The sequence below is a fragment of the Aethalodelphis obliquidens genome, unplaced genomic scaffold, assembly GCF_003676395.1.
Source record: "Aethalodelphis obliquidens isolate GAN/ISIS:26980383/991018 unplaced genomic scaffold, ASM367639v1 scaffold68, whole genome shotgun sequence".
In the NCBI taxonomy this organism is placed as follows: domain Eukaryota; kingdom Metazoa; phylum Chordata; class Mammalia; order Artiodactyla; family Delphinidae; genus Aethalodelphis; species Aethalodelphis obliquidens.
Genome location: NW_020838012.1, coordinates 3,452,727 through 3,479,530, shown reverse-complemented (window position 1 = coordinate 3,479,530; position 26,804 = coordinate 3,452,727). Strand labels below are relative to the sequence as shown.

Genomic DNA, 26,804 nt, shown 5'->3' with positions numbered 1-26,804 from the left:
TATATGACAAAATCCAAGAAAGGAAAGGACAGAGAACTTGTTCTGTTTCTGTTTTTTAATCAGGGAGAACAATCTTTCTCATAAACTCTACATCAGACTCTCCCTTACATTTCGTTGGCAAAAACAGGGTCTCACACCCACCCCTAAACAAATCACAGGCAAGAAGCATGAAATTACAGGGATTGGCCAAGATCAATTATGATTCATTCCCTGAAGATGAGTATGATTTTGCCTTTTAACTGAATAAAATTAGCTTTTGATTAGTAAGGGAGAAAGGGGCAACCTAACGGATCTCCCTTGTACATTAAATTACTCATAGATTCCAGGTAATAAAGAATTTTCTAGCTTGCTGCTAGACACATCATCCTCCATAAGACTTTAACCAAGATAGAAATTTTGAATGTGTCATTAACCTAAATATGTGGAACTGGAGAGTGATAAAACTATAGGACATCTTGTTAGATTTTTGCCTTGTCTTCCATATGTAAATTAACTGACACCAAATTTACCCTGAGAATGAGGCCAGCCATTAAAAGGGAAGAAAATATTGCACTACACCATGAAACAAGACAATGTAGACTAATTATATTTTTGTTTTAAAACAATCACTGAGACAAAGATTTTTAAGTCAAATCTCTTTCAATGCCTTTCCTTTAAACTTTATTCAGAATTTGTCTTATCAATTCAGATTTCTTGACTGACATGTTATTTGTAAAAAAAAACCTTTGCAACACATTTTTTTAAATTCTTAGGTTAAGATGTCACACTGAAGAAATGTCTATTTAAGCCCCTTTTCTGGAATCCCAGTAAAATTACACTAAAGAAATTTTAAAATAAATAACCTCATGAGGACGGGGAAAAGAGGAGAGGAATGAAATATTGGAAACCGGAAAGCAAATACATTAAAGATGCATTGCAGATGTGGGTCTCTGAACTAAAAGTAGAAGAAGCTGAGAAACAGATGATTTATGCCACAGAATGCTCAAAAGCATCATATAAATTAATGGAATTAAGCACAATTGGGGCAGGGGCAGTTACAGTACTTGAGTAAAGAGGATTACTTTACTCCATAAGTGGAAATGTTTTCTAGATTCCCAGTTCTACCCTTAACCCTTAGGGAACTGCTCCTGCGCTATCATAGCAAAAGACTGCAGGTTAATTTCTGGAAGACACCAGCATAGTTGAAGTTCTAAGTACCATGTGAAAATAAGAGATTTAATGAGTTTATATACACTGATAACTAAATGCCGAGACTGCACACTCTAGTCCCAGTTCCCAGCTCAGCTCTCAGTACCCAGCAGTCAGAGTCCTGCCCTTTAAGGAGATTAGAAGACTTCTCTGGGGAACCTGACTAGCCCAAGATGAAAGATCTACAGGTTCTGACTTTGAGGGTTCCTTAACAATTTGTTCACCCACATCACCATATATATAGTAGTCAATTTTAGAGTCTGTAAACCTCATGCATACATTCGGAGTTTCCCATCAACTTTTTGGTCCCTTATTATTAATTATGAGCAGACAATTAAGGCTTACAAGACTTCTGAGGAAAGCCTCTACTCCTACATGGAAAATGGAAATATACTTGAAGATATTGCATTCATGAGCCAAAAACAATACAGTACCAAAAATTAATACAAACAAGGCCTTAGAAATTAAAAACATGATAATTAAAGTAAGGGAGGACGGAGGCATAAGGAAATCTCCAGTGAGTAGAAGTAAACACAAACAAACAAATAAATAGAGATTAAAGATAGGAGAGAAAAGAAAGACGAGTTCAGGAGGTTCAACACAAAAATAATAAAAATTCCAGAAAAAACAACAGAAATAGAAAGGAGGAATTTATCAATGAAATGATCCAAGAAAATTTCCTCAAAATAATGAGAATATTTTCCATTTTGAAAGGGTTCACTGAAGGGCCAACACAGTAGGTGAAAATAGAGACACATAAAAATGCATTACCATTAAATTTTTTAAATACTGGAGACCTAAACAGTAACCAAAAAATTTTCAGGCTGGGAGGAAAAACCGGTCTTTGACCACATATATAAGATTAGGAATTAGAACATACTACAATGTCTAGTCAGAGCAGTTAGAGAAGAAAAAGAAATTTAAAAAATGAGAATGATTTTGAAATTCTCAACAGCAACATTGGAAGTTAGAATTCAGTGGAAAAAATACCTTCAAAATTCTGAAGGAAAATTATTTCCAAAGAATTCTACTACTTGCAAACTATCACTTAAGTGAGGAAATAAAAAAAAAACATTTACATACTTACAATAACTCATGAAATTTGCCTCCCATTACCTTTTTCATGAAGTTACAAAATAATATGCCCTTCCAAAACAAAAGAATAAGCTGAAAAAGAGAAATACATGGGACAAAAGAAATAGGGGGAGGTAAAGCGAATCCCCAGAATACTGGCAAAGGAAATCCCAGGTGGATCATGTTAGAAAATATTTTGGAAAAGTGAAATGGCCCATATCTGTAGCTATCTTATCCTCCAGAGTGAACAGATAACCACAGTGAAAGTCACTGGAACCATCATCTCTTTCGATGAGTCCACAGTGATGATGGGAATGATTGAGATAGAAAGATGATACAGTGAAGAAATGTATTCCTACTATTAAGGGTTATGCTAAAGCCTCATGTCTCCGTTTTAACCAACAACTTAACAAAAGCTGATCACTGTAAACTGCAATGTAGAAAAAAAATATGCGAGAATAAGAATTCTCCTATGTGCTTTTATACATGTATAAACTTATATTAGTCACTTTTAATTTTAAAACATTAAAATTATTTCCACTGAAGTTAAGATCAGAACAAGGTTGCAAATAACACAATTTTAAACCTTGTTCTGGAGGTGTGGGTCATTGCCACAAGGTAAAACATATAAATGGAGAGGGGGAAGATGGCAGAAGAGACAGACGTGGAGATCACCTTCCTCCCCACAGATACATCATAAATACATCTACACGTGGAACAACTCCTACAGAACACCTACTGAACGCTGGCAGAAGACCTCAGACCTCCCAAAAGGCAAGAAACTCCCCACGTACCTGGGTAGGGCAAAAGAAAAAGAATAAACAGAGACAAAAGAATAGGGACGGGACCTGCACCAGTGGGAGGTTTCCACACACCAGAAGCCCCTTTGCGGGCGGAGACTGCAGGCAGTGGAGGGGGGGAGCTTCGGGGCCGTGGAGGAGAGCACAGAAACAGGAGTGCGGAGGGAAAAGCAGAGAGATTTCTGCACAGAGGATCGGTGCTGACCAGCACTCACCAGCCCGAGAGGCTTCTCTGATCACCCGCCAGGGCGGGCGGGGCTGGGAGCAGAGGCTCGGGCTTCGCTCTGAGTACAGGGAAAGGACTGGCAGCGTGAACACAGCCTGAAGGGGTTAGTGCACCACGGCTAGCTGGGAGGGAGTCCTGGAAGAAGTCTGGACCTGCCGAAGAGGCAAGAGACATTTTCTTCCCTCTTTGTTTCCTGGTGCACGAGGAGATGGGATTAAGAGCGCTGCTTAAAGGAGCTCCAGAGACGGGCATGAGCCGCGGACCCCAGAGACGGGCATGAGACGCTAAGGCTGCTGCTGCCGCCACCAAGAAGCCTGTGTGAGAGCACAGGTCACTATCCACACGTCCCTTCCGGGGAGCCTGTGCAACCTGCCACCGCCAGGGTCCCGGGATCCAGGGACAACTTCCTTGGGAGAACGCACAGCACGCCTCAGTCTGGGGCAACGTCACGCTGGCCTCTGCCGCTGCAGGCTTGCCCCGCACTCCGTACCCCTCCCTACCCCCGGCCTGAGTGAGCCAGAGCCCCCGAATCAGCGGCTACTTTAACCCCGTCCTGTCTGAGCGAAGAACAGACGCCCTCCAGCGACCTACACTTAGAGGCGGGGCCAAATCCAAAGCTGAAACCCGGGAGCTGTGCGAACAAAGAAGAGAAAGGGAAATCTCTCCCAGCAGCCTCAGAAGCAGCGGATTAAAGCTCCACAATCAAATTGATTTACCCTGCATCTGTGGAATACATGAATAGACAGCGAATCATCCCAAATTGAGGAGGTGGACTTTGAGAGCAAGATTTATTATTTTTTCCCCTTTTCCTCTACTTATGAGTGTGTATGTGTATGCTTCTGTGTGAGACTTTGCCTGTATAGCTTTGCTTTCACCATTTGTCCTAGGGTTCTATCCGTCTGTTCTTTTTTTTTTTCACTTAAATTGTTTTTCTTAATAATTATTCTTTTATTTTAATAACTTTATTTTATTTTATTTTATCCTCTCTTTCTTTCTACTTTTTCTCCCTTTTATTCTGAGCCATGTGGATGAAAGGCTCTTGGTGCTCCAGTCAGGAGTCAGTGCTGTCCCTCTGAGGTGGGAGAGTCAACTTCAGGACACTGGTCCACAAGAGACCTCCCAGATCCACATAATATCAAATGGCGAAAATCTCCCAGAGATCTCCATCTCAACACCAGCACCCAGCTTCACTCAGCGACCAGCAAGCTACAGCGCTGGGCACACTATGCCAAACAACTAGCAAGACAGGAACACAACCCCACCCATTAGCAGAGAGGCTGCTAAAATCATAATAAGTCCACAGACACCCCAAAACACACCACCAGACATGGACCTGCCCACCAGAAAGACAAGATCCAGCCTCATCCACCAGAACACAGGCACTAGTCCCCTAGACCAGGAAGCATACACAACCCACTGAACCAACCTTAGCCACTGGGGACAGACACCAAAAACAATGGAAACTAGGAACCTGCAGTCTGCAAAAAGGAGACCCCAAACACAGTAGGATAAGCAAAATGAGAAGACAGAAAAACACACAGCAGATGAAGGAGCAAGATAAAAACCCACCAGACCTAACAAATGAAGAGGAAATAGGCAGTCTACCTGAAAAAGAATTCAGAATAATGATAGTAAAGATGATCCTAAATCTTAGAAATAGAATGGACAAAATGCAAGAAACATTTAACAAGGACCTAGAGGAACTAAAGATGAAACAAACAATGATGAACAACACAATAAATGAAATTAAAAATACTCTAGAAGAGATCAATAGCAGAAAAACTGAGGCAAAAGAGCGGTCAAGTGACCTGGAAGATAAAATAGTGGAAATAACTACAGCAGAGCAGAATAAAGAAAAAAGAATGAAAAGAATTGAGGACAGTCTCAGAGACCTCTGGGTTAACATTAAACGCACCAACATTCAAATTATAGGGGTCCCAGAAGAGGAAGAGAAAAAGAAAGGGACTGAGAGAATATTTGAAGAGATTATAGTTGAAAACTTCCCTAATATGAGAAAGGAAATAGTTAATCAAGTCCAGGAAGGACAGAGAGTCCCATACAGGATAAATCCAAGGAGAAATACGCCGACACATATTAATCAAACTGTCAAAAATTAAATAAAAAGAAAACATGTTAAAAGCAGCAAGGGACAAATAACACTCAAGGGAATCACCATAAGGTTAACAGCTGATCTTTCAGCAGAAACTCTGCAAGCCAGAAGGGACTGGCAGGACATATTTAAAGTGATGAAGGAGAAAAACCTGCAACCAAGATTACTCTACCCAGCAAGGATCTCATTCAGATTTGAAGAAGAAATTAAACCCTTACAGACAAGTAAAAGCTGAGAGAGTTCAGCACCACCAAACCAGCTTTACAACAAATGCTAAAGGAACTTCTCTAGGCAAGAAACACAGAGAAGGAAAAGACCTAAAATAACGAACCCAAAACAATTAAGAAAATGGTAATAGGAACATACGTATCGATAATTACCTTAAATGTAAATGGATTAAATGCTCCCACCAAAAGACTCAGATTGGCTGAATGGATACAAAAACAAGACCCATATATATGCTGTCTACAAGAGACCCACTTCAGACCTAGAGACACATACAGACTGAAAGTAAGGGGATGGAAAAAGATATTCCATGAAAATGGAAACCAAAGGAAAGCTGGAGTAGCAATTCTCATATCAGACAAAATACACTTTAAAATAAAGACTATTAGAAGAGCCAAAGAAGGACACTACATAATGATCAAGGGATCGATCCAAGAAGAAGATATAACAATTGTAAATATTTATGCACCTAACATAGGAGCACCTCAATACATAAGGCAAAAACTAACAGCCATAATAGGGGAAATCGACAGTAACACATTCATAGTAGGGGACTTTAACACTCCACTTTCACCAATGGACAGATCATCCAAAATTAAAATAAATAAGGAAACACAAGCTTTAAATGATACATTAAACAAGATGGACTTAATTGATATTTATAGGACATTCTATCCAAAAACAGCAGAATACACATTTTTCTCAAGTGCTCATGGAACATTCTCCAGGATAGATCATATCTTGGGTCACAAGTCAAGCCTTGGTAAATTTAAGAAAACTGAAATTGTATCAAGTATCTTTTCCGACCACAACGCTATGAGACTAGATATCAATTACAGGAAAAGATCTGTAAAAAATACAAACACATGGAGGCTAAACAATACACTACTTAATAACGAAGTGATCACTGAAGAAATCAAAGAGATAATCAGAAACTACCTAGAAACAAATGACAATGGAGACACGACAACCCCAACCCTATGGGATGCAACAAAAGCAGTTCCAGGAGAGAAGTTTATAGCAATACAATCCTACCTTAAGAAACAGGAAACAGCTCGAATAAACAACCTAACCTTGCACCTAAAGCAATTAGAGAAAGAAGAACAAAAAAACCCCAAAGTTACCAGAAGGAAAGAAATCATAAAGATCAGATCAGAAATAAATGACAAAGAAATGAAGGAAATGATAGCAAAGATCACCAAAACTAAAAGCTGGTTCTTTAAGAAGATAAACAAAATTGATAAACCATTAGCCAGACTCATCAAGAAAAAAAGGGAGAAGACTCAAATCAATAGAATTAGAAATGAAAAAGGAGAAGTAACAACTGACACTTTAGAAATACAAAAAATCATGAGAGATTACTACAAGCAACTCTATGCCAATAAAATGGACAACCTGGAAGAAATGGACAAATTCTTAGAAATGCACAACCTGCCAAGACTGAATCAGGAAGAAATAGAAAATATGAACAGACCAATCACAAGCACTGAAATTGAAACTGTGATTGAAAATCTTTCAACAGACAAAATCCCAGGACCAGTTGGCTTCACAGGCGAATTCTATCCAACGTTTAGAGAAGAGCTAACACCTATCCTTCTCAAACTCTTTCAAAATATAGCAGAGGGAGGAACACTCCCAAACTCATTCTACGACACCACTATCACCCTGATACCAAAACCAGACAAGGATGTCACAAAGTAAGAAAACTACAGGCCAATATCTCTGATGAACATAGTTGCAAAAATCCTCAACAAAATACTGGTAAACAGAATCCAACAGCACTTTAAGAGGACCATACACCATGATCAAGTGGGGTTTATTCCAGGAATGCAAGGATTCTTCATTATACGCAAATCAATCAATGTGATACACCATATTAACAAACTGAAGGAGAAAAACCATATGATCATCTCAATAGATGCAGAGAAAGCTTTCGACAAAAGTCAACACCCATTTATGATAAAAACCCTGAAGAAAGTAGGCATAGAGGGAACTTTCCTCAACATAATAAAGGACATATATGACAAACTCACAGCCAACAACTTCCTCACTGGTGAAAAACTGAAAGCATTTCCACTAAGATCAAGAACAAGACAAGGTTGCCCACTCTCACCACTCTTACTCAACATAGTTTTGGAAGTTTTAGCCACAGCAATCAGAGAAGAAAAGGAAATAAAAGGAATCCAAGTCAGAAAAGAAGAAGTAAAGCTGTCACTGTTTGCAGATGACACAATACTATACATAGAGAATCCTAAAGATGCTACCAGAAAACTACTAGAGCTAATCACTGAATTTGGTAAAGTAGCAGGATACAAAATTAATGCACAGAAATCTCTGGCATTCCTATACACTAATGATGAAAAATCTGAAAGTGAAATCAAGAAAACACTCCCATTTACCGTTGCAACAAAAAGAATAAAATATCTAGGAATAAACCTACCTAAGGAGACAAAAGACCTGTATGCAGAAAATTATAAGACACTGATGAAAGAAATTAAAGATGATACAAATAGATGGAGAGATATACCATGTTCTTGGATTGGAAGAATCAACATTGTGAAAATGACTCTACTACCCAAAGCAATCTACAGATTCAATGCAATCCCTATCAAGCTAACACTGGCATTTTTCACAGAACTAGAACAAAAAAAATTCACAATTTGTATGGAAACACAAAAGACCCCGAATAGCCAAAGTAATCTTGAGAATGAAAAACAGAGTGGAGGGATCCAGCTCCCTGACTTCAGACTATACTACAAAGCTACAGTAACTAAGACAGTATGGTACTGGCACAAAAACAGAAATATAGATTAATGGAACAGGATAGAAAGCCCAGAGGTAAACCCACGCACATATGGCCACCTTATCTTTGATAAAGGCGGCAGGAATGTACAGTGGAGAAAGGACAACCTCTTCAATAAGTGGTGCTGGGAAAACTGGACAGCTACATCTAAAAGTATGAGATTAGAACACTCCCTAACACCATACACAAAAATAAGCTCAAAATGGATTACAGACCTAAATGTAAGGCCAGAAACTATCAAACTCTTTGAGAAAAACATAGGCAGAACACTCTATAACATAAATCTGGTGGCATCTTTAGGCATTTCTATGTATAGTATCATGTCATCTTCAAAGAGTGACAGTTTTACTTCTTCTTTTCCAATTTGTATTCCTTTTATTTCTTTTTCTTCTCTGATTGCTGGGGCTAGGACTTGCAAAACTATGTTGAATAATAATGGTGAGAGTGGGTATCCTTGTCTTGTTCCTGATCTTAGAGGAAATGCTTTCAGTTTTTCACCATTGAGAATGATGTTGGCTGTGGGTTTGTCATATATGGACTTTATTATGTTGAGGTATCTATGCCCACTTTCTGGAGAGTTTTTTTTAATCATAAATGGGTGTTGAATTTTGTTGAAAGCTTTTGCTGCATCTATTGAGATGATCATATTTTTTTATTGTTCAGTTTGTTAATGCGGTGTATCACATTGATTGATCTGCGTATATTGGAGAATCCTTGCATCCCTGGGATAAATCTCACTTGATCATGGTGTATGATCCTTTTAATATGCTGTTGGATTCTGTTTGCTAGTATTTTGTTGAGGATTTTGCATCTACGTTCATCAGGGATATTGGTCTGTAATATTTTTTGTGTGTGATATCTTTGTCTGGTTTTGGTATCAGGGTGCTGGTGACCTCATCAAATGAGCTTGGGAGTGTTCCCTCCTCTATACTCTTTGGAAGAGTTTGAGAAGGTTGGGTATTAGCTCTTCTCTAAATGTTTCATAGAATTCTCCTGTGAAGCCATCTTGTCCTGGACTTTTGATTGTTAGAAGATTTTTAATCACAGTTTCAATTACATTACTTATAATCAGTCTGTTCATATCTCATATTTCTCCATGATTCAGTCTTGGAAGGTTGTGCTTGTCTAAGAATTTGTCCATTTCTTCCAGTTTGTCCATTTTATTGGCATAGAGTTGCTTGTAGTAGTCTCTTATGAGCCTTTGTACTTCTACAGTGTAGTTGCTACTTCTCCTTTTTTGTTTCTAATTTTATTGATTTGAGTCTTCTCCCTTTTTTTCTTGATGAGTCTAGCTAAAAGTTTATCAATTTTGTTTATCTTCTCAAGTAACCAGCTTTTAGTTTTAATGATCGTTGCTGTTGTTTTCTTCATTTCTATTTCGTTTATTTCTGCTTTGATTTTTATGATTTCTTTCCTTCTACTAACTTTGGGTTTTGTTTGTTCTTCTTTCTCTAGTTGCTTTAGGTGTAAGGTTAGATTGTTTATTTGAGACTTTTCTTGTTTCTGGACGTGAGATTATCTTGCTATAAACTTCCCTCTTAGAACTGCTTTTGCTGCATCCCACAGGTCTTTAGTCATCATGTTTTCATTGCCATTTGTTTCTATGTATTTTTTTATTTCCTCTTTGATTTGTTCAGTGATCTCTTGCTATTTAGTAGCATATTGTTTAACCTCCATGTGTTTGTGTTTTTTACAGTTTTTTTTTCCTGTAATTGATTTCTAATCTCATAATATTGTGGTTGGAAAAGATGCTTGATAATATTTCAGTTTTCTTAAATTTACCAAGGCTTGATTTGTGACCCAAGATGTGATCTATCCTGGAGAATGTTCTGTGTGCACTTAAGAAGAAATTGTATTCTTCTGCTTTCATATGGAATATCCTATAAATTAAATATCTGTTAAGTCTATCTGGTCTATTGCATCTTTTAAAGGTTTTGTTTCCTTATTAATTTTGTCTAAATAATTTCTCCATTGGTGAAAGTGGGGTGTTAAAGTCGTCTACTCTGAATGTGTTACTGTCAATTTCCCCTTTTGTGGCTGTTAGTATTTGCCTTATGTATTGTGGTGCTCCTATATTGGGTGCATAAATATTTATAATTGTTATATCTTCTTGGATTGATCCTTGCTCATTATTTAGTGTCCTTCCTTGTCTCTTGTAACAGTCTTTATTTTAAAGTCTATTTTATCTGACATGAGTATTGCTACTCCAGCTTTCTTCTGATTTCCATTTGCATGGACTATATTTTTCCATCCCCTCACTTTCAGTCTGTAGGTGGCACTAGGTCTGAGAGGGTCTCTTGTAGACAGCATATATATGGATCTTGTTTTTGTGTCCATTCAACTAGTCTGTGTCTTTTTGTTGGAGCATTTAATCCATTTACATTTAAGTTAATTATCAATATGTATGTTCCTATTACCATTTTCTTAATTGTTTTGGTTTTGTTTGTGTAGGTCCTCTTCTTCTCTTGTGTTTCCTGCCTAGAGAAGTTCCTTTAGCATTTGTTGTAAAGCTGGTTTGGTGGTGATGAATTCTCTTAGCTTTTGCTTGTCTGTAAAGCTTTTGATTTCTCCATCGAATCTGAATGATATCCTTTCTGAGTAGAATAATTTTGGTTGTAGTTTTTTCCCTTTTATCACTTTAAGTACATTCTGCCACTACCTTGTGGCCTGCAGAGTTTCCATTGAAAAATTAGCTGATAACTTTACAGAGATTCCCTTGTATGTTATTTATTACTTTTCCCTTGCTGTTTTTAATATTTTTTCTTTGAATTTAAGTTTTGTTAGTTTGATATTAATCAAACTAATTTTGATTAGTTTGATTAGATGCATATTAATGTGTCTCTGTGTGTTTCTCCTTGAGTTTATCCTGTATGGGACTCTCTGTGCTTCTTGCACTTTAGTGGCTATTTCCTTTCCCTTGTTGGGGAAGTTTTCCACTATAATCTCTTCAAATATTTTCTCAGACACTTTCTCTTTCTCTTCTTCTTCTGGGACCCCTATAATTTGAATGTTGGTGTGTTTAACATTGTCCCAGAGGTCTCTGAGACTGTCCTCATTTCTTTTCATTCTTTTTTCTTTATTCTGCTCCATGGCAGTTATTTCTACCATTCTATCTTCCAGCTCTCTTATTCATTCTTCTGCCTCAGTTACTCTGCTATTGTTTCCTTCTAGTGTATTTTTCATTTCAATTATTTTGTTGTTCATCACTTTTTGTTTATTCTTTAGTTCTTCTAGGTCCTTGTTAAACATTTCTTGTATTTTCTCGATCCGTGCCTCCATTCTATTTCCAAGATTTTGGATCATTTTTACTACCATTACTCTGAATTCTTTTTCAGGTAGATTGCCCATTTCCTCTTCATTTATTTGGTCTTATAGGTTTTTACCTTGCTCCTTCATGTTTAATGTATTTTTCTGTCATCTCATTTTTTTTGATGGATAGGGCTGTGTTCCTGTCTTGCTGGTTGTTTGGCCTGAGGCATCCAGCACTGGAGTTTTCAGGCAGTTTGGTGGAGCCATGTCTTGGTGCCAAGATGAGATGAGGAGCTCTGGGAGAGCTCACACTGATTAATATTCCCTGGGGCCTGCAGTTCTCTGTTAGCCCAGTGTCTTGGACTTGGTGTTCCCACCACAGGGGCTCAGGTCAGACTGCCAACCTGGACACCAAGACCCCAGAAGCCACAAGGCAAAAAAATAAATAAAGACAAAGCCCAAGGCAAATAATAAAGCAAAACTGAACAAACAAACACACAAACAAAAAAAGAAAAGAAAACAGACAAATAAAACCCAAGACAAATAACAAAAACAGATCCAAGCAAACAAAAAACAATCCAACAAGCAAACAACAACAACAGCAAAAACCCACAAGGAAATTAAAAAACCAGAAGACACCCAAACAAACAAGATGGCCCAAAAACCAAAACCAATAATAAAAACAAAACTAGCTAAACAGAAAACAAAAAATAAAACAAAAGTAAAAGGACAAGCTAAAAGAAAAGCTAAGAGAACAAAGACAAACACACGAAAATGACAAAAACAGAAATTAAAAAATAAAAGAAATGTTTAAAAAGACAAAAACAAAATAAAAACACTATGAAACAAAACAACACAAAAATATCAAAAGAACAAACCAACAGAAAACAAAATCACAAAACAAATGAAAACAAAAACCAGACAACAAAAAAGAGCAGAATAATAACAAGAAAAAAAATAAAATAAAATTAGAAAAATAAAAAATATGTTAGGAAAAATAAAAATGAAACAACAAAACACAACATCAATAAATAAATAAATAATAAATTTTAAAATTTTAAAAATAAAAGTAAGGATTCCATGGTGCCTCTTCCATCAGTGCCCTTGCCCCTATGGTGAGCTCCGTGCAACCCACACTTCCCCAGGAGGCCCTCCAAGACCTTTAGGTAGGTCTCTGAACCCATTGTGTCAGCCCCACCATTGCGTGTGTTTTTTTCACCAGCATCTGCTCCTGAAGCTGGCCCAGAGCACATGTGCCCACACAGGCCAACTGGGGCACAGACTTCCCACCTGTACCCATGCAGCCAGAGGAGGCTTTGGTGGGGGTGGGACACAGGCCTGGGGCCTGTGCAGCCCTCGGAGGCTTTGAGGGGTGCAGTGCTCAGGCCCAGGACACACACGGCCAGAGGAATCTTTGTTGGGGTGGTGTGCAGGCTGCCAGGACCCACCTGGTCCTTGGAGGCTTTGGGGGAGCTGTGCTCAGGCCCACTGGGACCCGTGCAGCCAGAGGAGGCCCTGGCAGAGCAGGGCTCAGACCTGGGCCCCTAGCAGGCTCACTGGGGCCCAAGTGGGTAGAGGAGACCCTGACTTGAGGGGTGGGCAAGCCCACTCAGGTGTGCCCACTGCCCAAGGAGGCCAGGTCAGCAGGTGGGGAAGGGCAATGCAATGGCAGCACTGCCCTTTGCTCACCAATTAACAATGTTACCCGACTTCTCTGGTGGCCCGGTCTTCCTCTGCCAACCTTCCCGGCTGTGGAGCCCTTCCCTCTTGCTGCCCCAGGCTGCCTCCCCACCGTCAACAGCCATCCCCTCCCCAGGTCCACCCTCCAAACCTCACTCTCCGGTACCCAGCCCTCCTCTCCACCAGGAGACACACAACTCAGGCTGAGGTGCACAGTGCTGTGACACAGACCATACACATAGGTCCCACTGTGTCCCGCCCTCTACAGACCAGCTGCCACATTCCCCTCTGATCTCGCAATCCCCTGAAGGTCCCTCTCTGTCCCCACTGATCCCCTCACCATGAATGGGGCCCTCTGAGTGTGGGAATCTCTTTTCTTCCCTAGCCCCACTTCAGGGGCGCCTGTCCTGTCCCACCTCCACTTTTCTTGCCCCCCTCCTTCCCTCCCACATCATACCCAGTTGCACAGAGATTCTTCCAGTCCCCGTGGGTGTCTGAGGTCCCCCACTAGTGCTCAGTAGGTGCTCTGCAAGAATTGCTCTGATGCATTCTTGTGTACTTGTGAGGAGACGTGAACTCCACATCCTCTTACTTGGCCATCTTGACTCCGCCCCCTCTCCAAATGGGTTGTTTTCTATATTCAAATCAGCACCAAAAGAAGGACTCAGGAAAGTTGAAGAGAATGCGTTTTAATTTTATTTTATTTATTTATTTATTTTATTTTTTATTTTTGGCCATACAGCATCGCTTGTGGGATCTCAGTTCCCTGACTAGGGATTGAACCCGGGCCACAGCAGTGAAAACACTGAATTCTAACCACTAGACCATCAGGGAACTCCCATGCTTTTTTATTTTTAATTGTTAACTTTTATTACAAGACAACCACAACTTCAGTAAAGAAGGGGTGGGGTGTAGAAAAAATGGAAGAATGGGAGAGACATCAGCAATATATCAATGCAAACCAAGACTTAAGCTTTCTGCAAAACAACAGAGCTTTCATTACACATTACAATTTCTGTGTGAGTTTTAAAGATAGGTACTGTCCTGTGTACTTCTGTATATATCATCTCATTTGAGAAAGAAAGTTACCATAGGTACTTTATCATTAATGTTCCATTATGTGCTTAATCTTTATTTGGAACTTGGTGTGTTTTTAGAAGGCTATTTTATTTCACAGTTCCTACTTTTACTTCTGACATCTGTTCATCAGACACTTCAGGGATGCAAATATTAAACAGCAATTGTAAATAACACGTCATCTTCTCAAACCAAAGCAACCTCAATTTAGATATATTAAAGGTATATAAAACAGAAGTCCACTGAGAATAAAGAGACACACATAGATATAATACATATGTGGAGACTTCACCAAAGGTATCAAAACCAAGCACAGGCTGATAGCTATTGCTACCAGTAGAAATGGCAAAAACACCTGAAAAGAGCAATTTTTTTTAAAATTAGATATTAAAACCCATTTAAGGTACTTACATATTTACATAAACAAAAAGTAAGATATAAGCTACTGATAGAAAATGGGTTAAATTATCCATGAGTTTAGAGAAACCTGGCTTACTGTTTAAGATGTTGAAAATTATTGTTAGGGTGTTGGCTGTAGGGAATGAACATCTAGCATTTGACTGTTCGTGAGTGAAAATAATCATGACCATTTGCCGGTAGGATAAACATCTTCTGGTCTAGAAGGCATGAGTTCTTTAAGAGGGAGTTCCTAAGGCCCAAAGGAAGTCAAAACAATTTTCCCAGAAAAATATCTCAAGGCAGTAGGAAATTCATCTCAATAACACAGAGTATCCTCAGACCCTCTGCTGCTCAAGTAGATATTGACAGGTAAATATTATGGCTCTGTAGGCTCAGTATATTAAAAACAAAACAAATCAAAATAAAAACTTTGCCAAAACAATTCTCCTTATTTTTTGTGGATTTTTTTGGTTTCTGTTTTGGCCAAAAACCTTGAATCCCTATCCTTGGCACTTGTTTTGTGTTAGTATTGCAAGTGTTTTGCACCAAACATTACCCTACCTAGGGAGAAAATTCAGTAGGCAGTCACTTTTACAATACATTTAAGAGACAGATATGAATCTATACCTCCAAAGTATAACACAGCTAGTCACAATTTATTAAACCCTTTAATTAGAGTGTCACTCATTTGGGGTTTAAATCATTAAGAAACTCCTTTTAATTGGTAAAATACCCCTGAGAAAGATAACCTATCATCTCAGAGCTTACCATCAGTTATCCAAAAACTGAGAGAGGACAGAAGAGCATTCATGTGGGCATTAGAGACAAATTTCAAGCACTTAACGCTATGGTTACTCTTGCCTTCCTTTTTGATGCAAATGAATATCAAATAATAATATAAATAATAATAACTATCAATGTGGCTCTGTATTGTTTGCATGCCTTAGCTCATTTAATACATCCCACATTCTTAGGAGGTAAGCATTATTTATTCCCATTTTAGGTCTGAAGACACTGAGGATCAGTGATTAAAAAACAAGAATATTCCCCTTCCCTATGTACTCTCTGAGCATACTCTGGAGGCCACCACGTAGCAATGCTCATACTATGGTTTTGGTTCATCTGACTGTCTAGATTATAGTCTGCCTGAATGCAGAAGCCAAGTCTTATTCCTTTCTGCACCCAGAATACCTAGCAAGGTATTCAAATCATAGTGGCTTCTCAATAATTGATATTATTAGGGGATGGCTGGATGGAAGTAGAAGGAACTGAAAAGAAAAGATGGTTGTAAGCCAACCAAAGCTGATGATTAGAATGTTGCTTCCTCCCAGAGTTCTTTCTTATATTTTGTACTTAGTGAGAGACAAACATCCTAAAGAGACTGCCTAGATTTGAATCTTGGCTCCACTCCATGCTGTGTGACCTTGGGCAAGTGACAACTTTTATAAACCTATTTCCTTATCTGTAAAATGGGGATAACACTAGTATCCATCTTCTGTATTACTGAGAGAAATAATTTTGATAATCCAAGCAAAGCTTTTAACATGATGCTGAGCCAACCAAGCCTGTTTTACTATTCTGATAATCAAAGCATCAGGCCACCTTTCTCCAAGTTTCCTTATGCTGTCCAGTTTTTTCTTCTTTCCTTTTCTATGATTAAAGAGCACTCCTGTGAAACTCTTCTTCATCCAGACCGAAAGTAAGTTTAAATGTAAGTAGAAGTGAAAGGATGGAATTTGTTGGTGATCAAGTTAAGCTGACGTTTCAGGACAGGAGATGCTATAACTCGTGACCCCACAGCAGCACTTGCCTATTCTTATTTCCCGCCTGCAAAATCTGACCCTGACTGTGGAAGATACTGGTATGCAGTGGTAGCTAGCTACAGAACTAAACAAAGTAATCTCTGCTGAAAAGACTCATAATGATTTGTCTGACAGTCCAGAGGACTATCCTTCTCTCTAATAAACCAAACAGAACCTGAGAGATTTTATATTGAGTAAAATCTACCCAATAAAAATTAAAATTAAGACCAAATTATCTGTACATGCTTCACAATTTGTTAGTAATAAAAAGATCTACTTGTAGACATTCTGAATATAGTCTTCCAATACATTTACACCCAGTATCTTTGATTTCACACAGAAAAAAATTAGAAAACTCACTTTTACCTTATAAGGTCGAGGTAGATTGGGCTTTTGGTATCTCAGTTTTAGTATTCCTGTCATTGATAAAGCAGACCAAATAGAAACTACAATATAAAGATAGTTTATCAAATCAATTGGGTTTGTCAAGACAACCGCGATGGACACCATAATGACAAGTAGTAGCACAGACATAAATGGAGAGGAGTAAATATTAAGCACGTTAAATAACAAAGGCAGCTGGCCCTCTTGGCCTGCAATGTATATTACTCTTGATGATTCAAATACATTAATCAGAAGGTTGCTAAATAATGAGGCAGAAATACCAAAAGGAATAACCCATGTTAATGAGGGGATAACTCTATCAGTCCATGTGAGAGCCACAGCATCTGCAGAAAAACCAGAACACACAGAAGAAAATGTATTTAAAAAGATAATGATAAAACTTTTAAAATTATTTTTTAAAAAAGGAGGACATTTAAAAAGTCATTAAAAATTTGAATTTCATTTAATTTCACACTTTAATTCCTTATGCATGTGTCCATTTTAGCTCTGTCAAACCAGTTATTATTTTATGTCTTCCCCAACAGACAAGGAATTTCACTTTTTGAAGGCAAAGATCATTTACTTTCTATAAAACTACTTCATTCAGTGACAGACATAGAGTAAATTTTCAATGATACTTGTGAAATAAATTGATTTTGTTGAATGGATGATTGAGTGAGTGCTTAAACTAAAACTAGTTTACAGAGTACTGATAATTACAGTCAGAGTGAAAAAAAAGCACAGTGCAATGCTGCTGACACAGGAATAAGACTCACAAAGTTCCCATATCATGGTGCAATTTGAAATACTTAACAGAAATAAAAATAAACCATATAGATAGGGAAAATAAATTACACACAGATTAAATTACTTACGACTTCTGGGCACTAGCCTAAACTATAGACCAGGGGCTCTCAGGGGAGGTGGTTTTGCTCCTCAGGGGTCATTTGACAAAGTCTGGAGACATTTTTGGTTGTCACAACTGAGGAGGTAGGAGGTTACTGCTGTCATCTAGTGGGTAGAGGCCAAAGATGCTAAATATCCTACAATGCATGGGACAAAACAACAAAAAATGATATGGTCCAAAATGTCTAGTGCTAAGATTGAGAAACCTTGGTATTGACCAATCTTTAGAGAATATTGAGATTTTTTTACTTAAAGGTGAAGAGATCTTATGAATGCTAATTCAGTATAAGTCAGTAGATATAAAAGGCATCAGTGAAAACAATTATCCACTATCTATGAATCTATCTGAATCCAATTCATATTATGTAGGATATATAAGCTAGGATAGATCATTCAGACTCAGAAAAAAAAATTCTCAGTTTTTCAGTGGAAAGAGTGCAACACAATCTTGTGTCCCTGGGGGTAGGGGTCCTCCAGGGTTATGGCAAAGTTGTTTTCCAGGAGAGCCTCCAGCACGTCAACATACTGGCTTATAACAAACAGTACAATTTTTTCAATATGATGAAATTGAAATTTCATCAGTGGTTCCTGTTCTTTAAAGTCTATTTTTTAAAGCCCTTTCAAATAGCCTCAAGTGCTCTTTTCACTATTCTCTTTAATGCTATTCTATAATATTGGGTCTTGTTTTAAAACGTCTCCTGCCTCACTTAATATTCATTTTAAATAAGGTATTGTTGGTTATTCCTCCTGAACAGTCATACCTCTGCACATTTGCCATTTTCAGACACATTTCAGAAATACTTCTTTTCAGTAGTGAAGCAATTGTTCTCCTTTGATTTCCCATCCTTTTCAAACCTGGTTGGTTATAATTAGAGGAAGTTCTAATTATGCTCTGCTGCATAATCTTTATCTCTATCTTACAATTGATTTTTTTTTCTTTGTCATTCCTTCCCTTATGTTATTTATTTTCTTTAAAAAATTATATTATAAATGCTTTTGATAAAAAGTAAAATAAATAGCTCCAAAACACATAAAGTAAAAATGTGTCCCTTTCTTTGCCAATCCTTCATTCACACACCCCAGAAGTAACTACCATTAACATCTTTTTTGATATTCTTTCATAACTTTTCTATGCATATATAAGCATCTGTGAGAGGTATGTATATGTGTACATATATGTATTTGTGTGTGTGTGTGTGTATGTGTGTGCTCCTGCATGGTTAATCTTGCTTTTTTCACCTTCCAATATATCTTGATCATATTAATACATATACATCCATCTAATTATCTTTAAACTTTTTCAGTATTCCATTATATAACTGCAACTTAAATTATTTACTATTTCCATATTGGTGGATTTTTAGGTTATTTTCAATTTTTTACTAATTAAAAATGTTCTTTAATGAACACACTTGTGCCCTCAGGTGTTGGTGCACTTCTCCTCTGAGAGTAAATTCTTAGAAGTGGGATTTGTGAGTCAAAAGGTATATACTTTTTAAAATAAGCTAGGTATTACAAAATTACCCTCCAAAAATGATTGTACCAATTTACTAGTAAGTGATTCTAACATTTTCAGTTTCCTCTCAAAGTACTTAATCACGCCTGGTTGACCAGTTATCTGCAGGCTGCTTCTGGTCAAAGAAACCTTCTTAGCCTCTGCTCCCAGACAATGTACTTACTCTTTTGGATTATCTTTTCCTATGCCAATAGTCTCTAGTTTCAAGTATGACACGGAACCCTCAAGAACACCAAGTGGGAGCAACCTTGTCAACGGTGTGTTAGCAGGGCTTTCAGGAACTTTGAAATCCTCAGGCTGAAAAAGCCAGGAACCTGTACTCCTCACTATGACATTTCCACAAACCTCATTGTAGAGGGACAGGCTTCCCCTACTGTGCTGTAGAACTTACTCTATTTTTTCTTCTAAGAAAGACACACACATCCTAGATGGTCTATATCCCTTTGTAGTTTTTCATGTCTTTTAAATATACCCATTTGTTTGAAAACATTCACTCCTTAATCCTTACAATTCCTTAATTTAGGAATCCATTTCTTTTGCTTATAATTTTTTCTCCTACTATATAAATTTTGCCGTTCATTAAAGAAAATTTGGAAAATTTAGTAAAGAATAAACAAAAATCACCCTCAATATCATTCCAACAGGTCATTATTAATTAGTTATTGATATTTTCTGTTTTATATTGTAATATAAATCCTGCCTTTGCTCTCATTATTACATTATAAACAGTCTTTTTACTTTAAGTATTCTTCAAAAATATGATCTTTGAAAAATCTCAGGATGGTCTATTATATACATTTCTATAAATTATTTATTTATTTCAAATTTATTGGATATTTTGGTGGTCCTTAATTTTTTGCTTTCATAGGTAATGCTATGATGATTGTCCCTGTACATACATTTTTCATGTATAGCTCTGATTATTTCCTTAATGTAAGTTCATAATACATAAAAGGTAGATATTTGAAATCAAAAATATTATTTCAGAATTTAAACATCTAAGGATGATATGTCTAAAAGAATTGTATCAATTATAGTCAAAACACTTCATGTGTCTTCCATACATGCCAAAACTAGTATACCGCCCACAAAAATGCTGCAACTGTTATGACACACCAGAAGAGATATTCATCATTTTTAACAATGAGTATGGCCAGAGCACTGGCCAAAACAGATGCCAGCTTCAGTGAGCCATTACGGCTGAGCCAGCAGACCAACAGCCCTGAGCACACCTGTACGTAGCTTCATAAATTTATTTTCTACATAATCAGAGTAGTTAATAAATCATTACTTGTTTTTGTCCAATTTAGCAATTGGTTTGTTCCCACAAATACTCAGAATCTTGACTATTTCTAGTGTACAGCTCCCTAACAGAGATAGACCACTATGAAGCAACACTGATACCATGCATATGGCAGCTTCCTACATGGCAGTAACACAAGAATTGAGGCAAAGTGTGTTAGGACTTTTATATTAAACCTCCCTTACATTTATTTCCAGTGCCCCAAAGATTTACCAAAACAGTAATAGCTACTCAAAAGACATTAGTCCCAAAAGTACTGGCTGATAACTCAACGTTTAATGCTGATTTGAGGAAATTGCTTGTCTTTCATATTTCCTGTTCCTCATTTCTTTCCAAATTTCCTTTTATTCCTTGAATCTGTTACTCATTTTTAAATATATGTTTATTTCCTTAATATTTTCCTATTCTTTCATTTTTTATTCTACAACTAGGACCCTAAAATAGTTATCTTTTAGTCAAATTTCCAATATGTTCAGGGCCCTTTGCCACTATAAATTTAAGAGTTATTTATGGTAAATAACAACATTATATTACATATTAATCATATTAACTATGTATATCAGTTGACCATTAGCATCTATTCTTTTAACTGCTAATGTCCTACATTTCAAGTTTATCATTCTTTATGTCACCTAGAAGAACATTTGGAAAATTCATGTTGTGAAATTTTTAGTAGATATAATATACATATTATATATATTATAAGCACTGATTACACAGTGTCACTCTGATGAGAAGAGATCATGAAAGGAATACTAACATTTTGAACCCAGTCTGCACCATACGCCATCATTATATATACTTTTCCATATTATCAGAAAACACATTACCATGCTTAAGTGTGAAACTCATTTCTAAGACAAATCATGCTCTTTGGCCCCTCTGTTATTTTCGAAAATTACAAGTTGATTCTCTATAAAATAATGAAAAGCAAACAGTAGTCTCAACCGGTAAAATGATACATACATACGCTAAAAGGACCAGAACTGTCCTTATTATTATTTATTGCCTTAGTTATTTACGTACAAACCTGAAGAGAGAATTTCCTTGGGTGTCAGAACAGTCAGGTAGGAAATATTAACCAGTAAATAAACAATAGTCACCAGAGGGAATGCAATAAATATGCATTTTAGAATTGTCTTCCTGGGTTTCTTCAGCTCCCCTATAACATGCAAAAGAGCAAAATCACAACTGGTAAAACTTATGCCTTAAATTAACCTTTAAAATTGCTCCACGTATCAAGTGTTGGGCTGGACTCTTCCTATCCGCCCCAGCCACCACCACCACCACACGCACATGCACGCACACAGTAGGAACTGCTACACGCACCCCTCCCTTCACAGTTTGGTGCTAAATGAAAAAAAAAGGGGGTTAATGTCTTCATTTCCCCCATAGATGGTAAAATTTCTGAAGAAATGCACAAGAATGAAAGTGAAAGCTTAGCCCATAAGACCCTGTAGGTTCGGAGTCTACCTGTGTCTTCAGTCTCCTTTGTTAGGTACTAGGTAATGAGTTTGAGTAGTGGGAATACAGTGGTGAGCAAAAACAAACATGAAGCTCAAGATTAAGAAGAGGACCTATGATTAATTCAATAATCACCTAAAGAAAAGTTAAAATAGTGACTGTGGTAAGCGTCCATGTGAAAAGGGAGAAAGGGCTGTGAGAATACAGTATATGACAAGTTGATGATCCCCTTTGCTATCCGTGTTACAGGCACACTGGTCTTCTTTCAGTTTCTCAAAAGTGTCGTGCTTATCGTTGCCCCTCAGCCCATTCTCTCACGTGGAATGTTCTTTCCTTTTCTAATTGCCTAGTTGACACTTACCCTTCCTTCAGCAATCATAACTTCTTCTGGGAAAATAGGAGCTAAAAATCTCCTAGGCTAACAAAATTGTCCTATTATACATTCTCATAGCATTTGTGAAAAGAGTAAAAGAGTCCGTCATAAATACTCTCTCCCTGTAGTCTCTTCACCTTCCCTTTATGCCAATATCAAGTGCAGAAAAGACGTGATTTAGCATCATATATAATGATTTTCCAGGATAGTCTTATTCTCAAATATTTCCCCATTTGTGACACCATTTTCCCCAGTCTCACCGTTCTCTGAGAATTATCCTTGACATAAAGAATTGAACATTATAGCTATGTGTACACAATGTGACTCTGTGCCCTGGTGATAGGTAATAGGACCAAGCACAGACCTCTGACTCACTGGAAGCGAATCATTGCCAGTACACGAGAAGATTTCTTGCAAGAATTTGAACCATATGTCAACAAAACTGAGAGAATCAGGAAAAAAGCACATAATGGCAGCACAAAAATCCCGCTAATAACTCTAGTTTTTAAGTTCTAGAGCTTCCCTAATTCCTGTTGCTCAGGTCTCCCTTGAAATACAGCATTATTCTTGCAGCAAGTTCCCCTTTGCTAGTTTAAGCTAATGTGTGTGGGTTTCTGTTACTTAAAGCTAAATCCCTCTGACTAATAAATATTTGTCCTTTGACAAATGTCAGATTCCTTCCATCTGCATCTGCCCAAAGGTTGAATGTAATGCCCATGGCATACATAAATATGAGCTGATTAAGTACTTGATGAGTAAAGAATTAGAAAACTCTCATTTAAATGCTGCCTGAACCACTTAACTATTTATGAGCTCCTGGACAATTTATTGACTGTCAAGGTTTCAATTTCCTTACCTGTATATTGGGGAAATGGAAAATACAGAGACAATAAAATTCCAATCAAATGCTTAGCACTTAATAAGTTATTAATGACTATGGTTATTAGTTAAAGATTTTGGGCAAGCAGAAGGGCTACTTTTTAGGATTACCTGTACTTTCCTCTGGGCCTTTTGCTCCTTCTCATTATGTATTAGATTGTTACAGAGGGGATAGGAATATAATACAATATAATATACAATATAATAGCTAGACAGGTAGTGAATATCCTTGGTTTTGAACTTAAAAGATGGCTGTTCCTATGGTAGGCAAAGTCAGCTGCCTACAAATTACTATTTTACTGGTAAAAGTGTTACTTAAAAGTTAGTTATACTTAAAATTTATTAAGTGAATTAACAATCCCAGCATACACTGAAATTCCGTCAGCTTTTGTTTACTGCTAGCTGGTTTTCAAGAATTCTGTAATAATTGATAGGTTAGCAAATTTTGTTAATCTGTCTTCAGCAAAGTCATCTAGCAATGAAACATCTTTGGCAATGGAACAAAATGAAATTGGCACAGATAGACACCAAAGATATCTCTTCTATCCTTAAAAGAGAGAGAGAGAAAATGAGAGAGGAAAAAGAAATTTTTTCTCATTATGCTAACCTTTCAAATTGCAGTGACCCATTTACCCATAAAAGACTAATCTCTTATAGCTTTCTTTTCTCAATACTTCACTTTTAAATTCAAAGCCAAATTTCCTCTCATGCTCAAAATTCGCCAATGACCTCTTAAAATTTTTTCTGATCAGTTCTCACACTCTTCAATTTCTGAAGCATTTCACCATGTTGATTTCACCTCCTTTTGGAAACATGGCGATTTTCTTTCATAATTCTCTAAACTTCCTCTGGCTTCTTCAGCAGATCCTCTTTCTCCACATACTGCCTAAAAGTTGGCATTCTCCAGTCATCTGTCTCCAGTCCTATGCCATCTTGTTCTCCTCTCTCGAGGTGCTGGGCTTAGCAATCGTATCTATCATAAAGCCCATCAGGTGGAAAGCATTTTTGCAGTCACCCAAGATTGTGTGCCATGTCTTATACACACCTGCACACTTCTAGTCTCCACAGCTTCACTCAGATTTTTCTACTGCTAGAACTTTTTGGATTCAATGAGAATTGCTACCTTTTCCACTTGATGACACAGCAAAAGGTGATTTTACCTTCCACTGAATTTCCATAGTAATTATATTTTTCCCTTGTAGCCACTTATTAAATACTATCATGCCATTATTTGCTCATAAGGCACAGAATTATAGTGATTTTAAGTGATAATGTCCATTTTTCAAATGAAGGAGAAAAAAAAAAAATAAGTCCAGAGAGTTAAAGATACTTGCCAAGCTAGTAAGTGGCAGAAGTCAGGCCAAAATCTAGGTATTGCCAGTTCTACTAGACTATAAGCCTCTTTGGGGTAAAGAATACATCTTACTCATCTTCAGGCCCTAATACAGTACTTTAAAAATAGTCAGTGTTTAAAAACATATCTGCTGATCGAGTGATTTAATGAATGATGGACACATCAGTCACTACGGGGGTACTAAGATTAAAGGAAAAATTTGTTCAATAGTAGAGCGTCTCTTCGTGTTTAAATGTCAAAGAAAAACACTGATAAAATGGTTGACTTTGAGAAACATGAAATAAGTGTGCAAGTTTCCTGAGGAGGTGAGAGGGAAAGGATACAGGTAGAGTTCAAGGGAAGAGACTGACTTTGAAAGTGGAGAGAAAACTTTTGTCCTGATGTTGAAGGGAAGAGTATTAAGTCCAGCCTTAGAGCAATCAAGGATATCTATGATTCTATTCTTTTTAAAAATACTTAAAAGCCTGAGTGTGTCGCACCTACCCACCCATAACACAAACATAGTCTGCATTGGATTATTCTTGGATTCACGGTTTCATGGAAGGGGAGTATTTCCACAGCCTGAGAATTCATCCATTAATAGAATAAAAACTAGTTTGACATGGAGGTCCCATATCTGTGGTCCCGGAATAGAAAGCTGAAAAAGAGAAGTTATTCAAGAAAATAAATACTTGGAATAACTGTGGGAAAAATTAAGAGTAGGTGATAAGTGCAGAGCTGGCATATCTTGATCTGATTTAGAAAATAATAAGGAAGAAAAAATAGATTGAATCATTTATTTTAAATGAAACACAAAATATAATAAAAGATGTGCATTTCACATGGCGTGCAATAAGTCATGGCTTGAGACTCTTTTTCTCAAGGTATTGTTGGTTACCTGCTATATACATAGAGTATCCTCCACCTGAATATGAAAAATATCCTTGGAAGACAGCTTCTGTAAACTGGGAGGCTTCTGGAAACTCAGCACCGAAGGAGTTCTAGATTCTGCTTCCTCCCTCTCACCAGCAACGCTCCTCCACTTAGGGAAATAAGGCCGAGTATGGCCATTTTCAGCACGGTGCTGGATATCTGAAGCCAAGTCACCTCTTTCACACCACGAAAATTCAGGATTCCCACAATCCACAATATGGCCAGGGCCAGACATTTCTTTGGCAGCTTTGGAGCACAGCAGCTGGGAGGAAAAGGCTGGATGCTGTACCCAGTGAGGAGCGGAGACTGACTGGCAGCTAGCCCTGGCCCCAGAAACAAGGTTATTCCAGAGGTTCAGGAAAGAGATCAAGTTGCCAAAACATTTCTTCAGACAATAGTAGTGAACTCCACAGCATGGGAAGGTTATACCTATCTCTGCGGAGCACAGAGAGGTCATAATGGGCAATAAGGCACAACCAGCCCAGATGCACAGGGAGAGCCCCACGTTCATGCACGAGTACTTCAATACCCCTTTGGGGGCCACAAAAATGCCTGCTCCAATTAAATTAACATAATTATATTAATTAAAAAACTTGTGCCCCAAGAATATCCAAATACGCTCTTGAGCTGTATCTTCCTCTCTGCATCCATTGTAATTGAAGAATTTTAAAATTTTATTTATATAGATTATAATTTCTGAATTTTCTTGCCTATGTTGCTGGAAAGGATGTTCATGGATTCTCTGAAATAAAAGAGTGCTGCCCTTTTTTTACACCGTTGTTAAATATAGCCTATGTTCAATCATTGACAAAATATATGTGATGCATCCAAGTAAAATAATGTAAGATTCCTTGGAAGGGTTTAAGTCTGACTTGTTTTTTAAATTATTATCAAAATAATACATTCAGATGGGAAAAAAGGATTTCAATAAGACAGGGTATTACAGCAAAAAGCAGGGGTTTCCTGCTCTACTTCACTCCTTCCCAAACATATTCCCAGTACTTTTCTCTGGAAACAACCATTTAAAAGTATATATGGTTTTGGTTCTTTTTTGGTGGTTGCTTCCACAGCTCTAAACAG

The 26,804-nt window shown here is 37.5% G+C and overlaps 1 protein-coding gene across 1 annotated transcript; it reads right to left on the bottom strand.

Moving 5' to 3' along the window:
- Positions 1-14,521: 14,521 nt before the first annotated feature.
- SLC7A13 (solute carrier family 7 member 13) lies at positions 14,522-26,375 on the bottom strand. The gene is given in 8 exon segments (XM_027089779.1): positions 14,522-14,643; positions 14,646-14,787; positions 17,000-17,361; positions 21,773-21,904; positions 25,690-25,793; positions 25,795-26,066; positions 26,068-26,304; positions 26,307-26,375. Coding segments are annotated over 8 exon segments (1,440 nt in total).
- Positions 26,376-26,804: the final 429 nt, after the last annotated feature.